This window comes from Cricetulus griseus, chromosome 2 (assembly GCF_003668045.3).
Source record: "Cricetulus griseus strain 17A/GY chromosome 2, alternate assembly CriGri-PICRH-1.0, whole genome shotgun sequence".
Lineage (NCBI taxonomy): Eukaryota > Metazoa > Chordata > Mammalia > Rodentia > Cricetidae > Cricetulus > Cricetulus griseus.
This window is the reverse complement of record NC_048595.1, coordinates 178,146,216-178,151,369: the sequence shown is the minus strand read 5'-3', so window position 1 is coordinate 178,151,369 and position 5,154 is coordinate 178,146,216. Positions and strand designations below refer to the sequence as shown.

At 49.6% G+C, this 5,154-nt stretch overlaps 1 protein-coding gene across 2 annotated transcripts in view; it reads left to right on the top strand.

The window, feature by feature from the left end:
- Camk2a (calcium/calmodulin dependent protein kinase II alpha) overlaps positions 1-5,154 on the top strand; it is a 59,240-nt gene that overhangs the window by 24,035 nt on the left and 30,051 nt on the right. For both annotated transcript variants that reach the window (XM_027402810.2, XM_035439032.1), the window contains exons 4-6: positions 3,231-3,285; positions 4,009-4,074; positions 4,168-4,240. In XM_027402810.2, the coding sequence (XP_027258611.1) occupies positions 3,231-3,285; positions 4,009-4,074; positions 4,168-4,240 (194 nt within the window). The remainder of the gene's footprint in view (positions 1-3,230; positions 3,286-4,008; positions 4,075-4,167; positions 4,241-5,154) is intronic.

Sequence of the window (5,154 nt, the reverse complement as noted above, 5' to 3'; positions counted from 1 at the left end):
TGTGTGTGTGTGTGTGTGTGGTACCTCTGTGCAGGTGTGCTGTCTGTATGTGGTATCTGTGTATGTGCACACACATGTATCAAGATGGGTTTGCGCATTGCAGGTGATCTACCTGAACTCTATGCCCCTGTCTATGTCTCTCTCCCTCGCACTCCCATCTGTAATGGAGTACATGGGCTGTGGGTAACAATCTGCAGCTCAAACACCTTTTGTTATTGTGTGACCCACCTTAGACACATCGCCTCACCACTCTGAAATCCAGACTATCGTGGTGATTAATTGATGCGTAGTCCGTAAGGTTAGGATAACTTTTAATAGATAAATGCCAACCAACAGGAAGCCAGAGAATACCAAAGCAGCAAGGCCAGAGCGCTCCCATGTGCCTTGTCTGTCCCTTTAAACCTGTACCACATCACCCTGACATCACCTTGACCACACCTGTAGCCAGCCCTTAGGAGGCGTGGTTACAGTGTCTCCCTTTACCAGACTTCTGGAAATCTGGAATTATCCCTGCCTTGCTGGGTGTGGTAGTTCAACAGAGCATAGTGCCATGACAGAATGAATATGTCTTATACTGCTCAGCCACCCCACACCCCAGCCTGCCCATTTTTGCAGCACAATCTCTCCAGAAACAAATTGTACCTGTGACCCCACACAGCCACCATTGCTCTGCACCATGGACACTCTGACATGCTGAGGTGCAAGAGCCCAGAAATGAGTTACCACCTTCCCCACTGTCTCCATGGAGCTGTTTGCTCCTTGTTCACACAATGTTAAGTTAGCTGGAGGCTCTACAACATGTCCATACCTCTTCTAGGTGTTGAGGTTGTCGGGAGAAATGAGGGCAGGAACGGGCTGGAGTAAACATGGCGACTTGTGGGGAGCAGAGTTGAGCATGTAGCCAGAAGAATCTCAAAGCAGAAGCCACGACCCAGTGGGAGAGCTAGAAAGGCCTCAACCTTGTCCTGCAGGTCACCCCAAGCTGGCATGATCTTGCCAGAGAAACCCAACATATATAGATGCAGGAGCCCAGAGGACATCATGCCTGGAGAAACCTCATGAGATCTTAGCCTACTTGGCAAGTTCAGGCAAGGTGAATGGGCTGTTAGCTGCTTGTGTCCACTGCCCTGTCCAAGGGCATGAGAGTGGGGATCTCAGCACAGCCTGATCCAGCTGTGTCTGCAGACCTTTTACCCCTCCGTTCCTGCTTGGGTGAGGGTGGTGCCATCACCACTTGTGATAGACAGACCCCAGACGTCCATGCTCGTGCCAGAGTGTGGGAAACCTTGACGGGGCTATTCACAACCTCAGAGTTCAATGAATAGTTTGGGAAGAGAAGAGGAAGAGAAGTTGAAGATATTCATGAATTGTGCTCTACTTGCTGATAGCCCATTTGGCTATGACCCCTTCAGTGGAAGCATACATCAAATGAGTGAGATTAGTATCCCCATGATCCAATCACTCCTCATAGCACTGCTCACTGGAGAGCAAGTCTTTAACACATGAGCCTTCTTGGGAGACATTTCATACACAAAGCTATGACAGCTTATCAGCAGCTAAGAATGCTTTCATGAGCTGGCGAGATGGCTCAATGATTTAAGATCCCTTAACTGCTCTTGCAGAGGAACTGGCTTGGGTTCCCAACATCCTTATCGGGTGGCTCACAACCACCTGAAACTCCAGTTCCAGAGGACCTGAGGCCTTCTGGCCTCTGACCTCTGTTGGCTCCTGCACTTATGTGCAAGTACACAGGTGCTCTCTCTCTCTCTCTCTCTCTCTCTCTCTCTCTCACCCACCCCCCCATATACACACACAAGTAAAAGCAAAAACAAAACTCTAAAAGAGAATGTATACTTCACATTTGGCTTAACATTTCAGGCACAGGACACACTTGTAATCCCAGCATTTAGGAGGCAGGAGGATTGTGAATTTGAGGCTAGCCTGAACTACTCAAGGATACTGTCCCTAAAAACAGACTAACAACAAACAGCAACAGACCAAGGTCTGGGGATGCAGCTCAGTGGTAGAGCACTTTCTTTACTCTAATCCCAGCACTATAAAAGGGAAAAGGTCTTACCACTTTCATTTCTGTGTAAACAACCCCTACCCCTTCACCTTCTATCTTTGGTGGCCATCTCCTGTCCCCTGGGGCATACATTCAGGAATTGCCTCTCAGCCCACTAAGTTTATGTACAAGTTGAGGGCCATGAGCCACTCAAGGGCTCCATACTGAGTTGTGGCTCAAGGCCATTGGCACACACCAGTGATGCTAGCTATGGTTTCCAATGAGAAGGGAACCTACAACCCTGTTGCCCACTTCTCACCATATTCCCAGACAGACTTGCATTGGACTTAAGCTCAAACATCTTCTTAGAAAGAACTCCATGGCTTTACAGTTTGCCTTTTGGCATAATTTGGAGAAGATTCCAAACCAGCGGGTGAACTTCCGAATCATTCCAACAGCTGTGTGGCTTCTATTGTGCAGGAGGATCCTAATTGTGCCCCAGCCAACCCCCACCCACCACCGCCACCCCTCCCTTACACTGGCGGTCTATGACACAGAGAAGGATGGATACTCTAGCTTGTGAGATCTGGTCCTTGAACTTAGATTCCAGAGTCAGTCCTAGGCCACAGGCCCTTCTTTTAAAAGCTGGGCGATTTAGGGAGCTCTGGGCTCCTGAGAGCCTTGCCTCTGTTCCTAGTAAATGAGGTGTGAAGAGATGACAAATTTGCAGCCACCAGGGTTCAGGAACCAACCGCTGTCTCTCTCACTCCAGCCCCGGGAATACTATTGTCTCTCAGACTGCCAGCAGAATAGGGATGTCAATGCATGGCCAGAACTGATGGGGTACAGCTGTGCGCCTCACGGGGACTCTTGTAACAAGCTAGCAAAGTCTGAACAAGGAGAAAAGAGGTTCAGAAAGGCATAGCAACTCACCCACCCACCATTGCACAACCAGTTGTGACAGAGCCTGGCACCACAGGCTCTTGTACCACTCTGGTTTACCCAGAAACCAAATTGAGGGTTGGAACAGGGAGAGGGACCAAGCTGACACACAGAGGTCTTCAATCTTTACACCTAGTCCCCTTTCAGTCATGCTGGAGGTCTTGGTGTGGTGAGCCCATTCCACTTGCTTTTGTCAAAGTTTGTGCTCAGGGAGTCTGGCAGGGGCAGAGGGGATGGAGACCAGTAAACCACTGTGTAACCAGCTGTTTGGTCCTGCCCACAGTCCGGCTCCATGACAGCATCTCCGAGGAGGGACACCACTACCTTATCTTCGATCTGTGAGTCTTTTTCACACACACCCCAATGTGCCATAGGAGAAGGGTGCCCAGGCAGGGGTGACCCTCATGGACTCTGTCTAAATGCTCTTAGGCTGTGCAGAGCTCCCCTTAATGTAGAAGGCTGCTACCCAAGCTGTGCAAGCTGGTCTTTCTGTTTAAAACACCAGACACAGTCAACCAGCATCATCAGTTTATTTTTGCTTCTCTATTTGTGGCCAGTGATGCTGCCTTGCCGTTCATGGTGGCGATATCAAGTTTCATTTTGAAATCTGGTTTGTCAAAGCAGGAACAAAATGACAGGCTTCAGGGGATCTTGGGTGGGCAGTGGCAACCAGTGAGGATGCTGGCCTGGTCTGTAAAACACAGTGATATGGAAAAAAGGGGGGCACATGTTGGGGACAGGAGCACATGAGAAATCTCCATAAGTTCTACTCACTTAAAAAATAAAAGTGACAAAAATAAACAGAAAAGTGAAAAATAAGCTAAGCAAAACCAAATGGCCCATGGACTTCCAGGAGCCTCATGGACCCAATGGCTGCTTCTGAGATACTGTCCCCACCAGTCTGGACCCAGTGAGAGGAGGGAAAGGCACCAGAGAAAGCAAGCTAAGTCAGAAGACAGGAATTGGGTGGCAGAGAGTCTAAGGCCCCTGGCCCTACCCTTCTCAAACGATTTCCAGAAGGTTCATCCAGTGGAAGGGTGACTTCATGCCTGTCTCCCCAGGGTCACTGGTGGGGAGCTGTTTGAGGACATCGTGGCCAGGGAGTATTACAGTGAGGCTGATGCCAGGTGAGTATCAGGTGCAGGCCAGCAGAGGCGCCTGGAGGGAGGGTACCTGCAGTCAGCTTCCCAAGGGGCCTGACCCCTCCCCTTTCTCTCCAGTCACTGTATCCAGCAGATCCTGGAGGCCGTGCTGCACTGTCACCAGATGGGAGTGGTGCACCGAGACCTGAAGGTGAGTAACCCCGGAGAACCCCTCGCCTCTTCACTCCCATCCTGCCCCTATAGTGGGTACCACCCAAATTCCTTCCTTCTGAGGCCTGAGGAGGGAACTCAGTAACTCAGCCCAGGCCCTCTGCTCTGCATTCCCTGAATTCCTCTAATTTCTCCACCTTGAGGTGGGTGGCTGTGTTTTCCAGCTATCAAGGCTGTCAGGTCAGGAAACTGAGTACAGGGAGGTAGGACTACTAGGTCTAGGCCCCATGCTGTTTGTGCCAGGTAGGTGATGTGCTTCGGACTGAGGCTGCCAAGCAGGTTGGAAAGGAAGCAAAACCCAGTTTGCTGCCTTGTAGCTACTTGACCTTTTTTGTTTGTTTGTTTGTTTTTGTTTTTCAAGACAGGGTTTCTCTGTATTGCTTTGGAGCCTTTCCTGGAACTCACTCTGTAGACCAGGCTGGCCTCAAACTCATAGAGATCTGCCTGCCTCTGCCTCCAGAGTGCTGGGATTAAAGACGTGTGCCACCAATGCCCAGCTTTTTTTTTTAAGGTTTATTTATGTTATGTGTATGAGTGTTTTGTCTGCCTGTATGCATTTATATCACGTGTGTGTGTGTGTGTGTGTGTGTGCCTGCCCACGTGTGCACACATGCCTATCTGCACCACATGTGTGCAACATGTGTGCCTGTTGACTGACTGTGGAGGCCAGAAGAGGGCATTGGACCCCCTAGAACTGGAGTTAGTTTGTACGCCTTCACATGGGCACTAGGACTCTAACCCTGATCCTCTGGAAGAGCAGCCCATGCTCTTAACCATTGAGCCATCTCTTAAACCCTTCATTGGCATCTTTTTATTGAATTATATCAAGCTTGAATTGTGTTAGGTGACACTGAAATATTGATGTTGGTGTGGGGCTTTCCATAATGTTCTGTA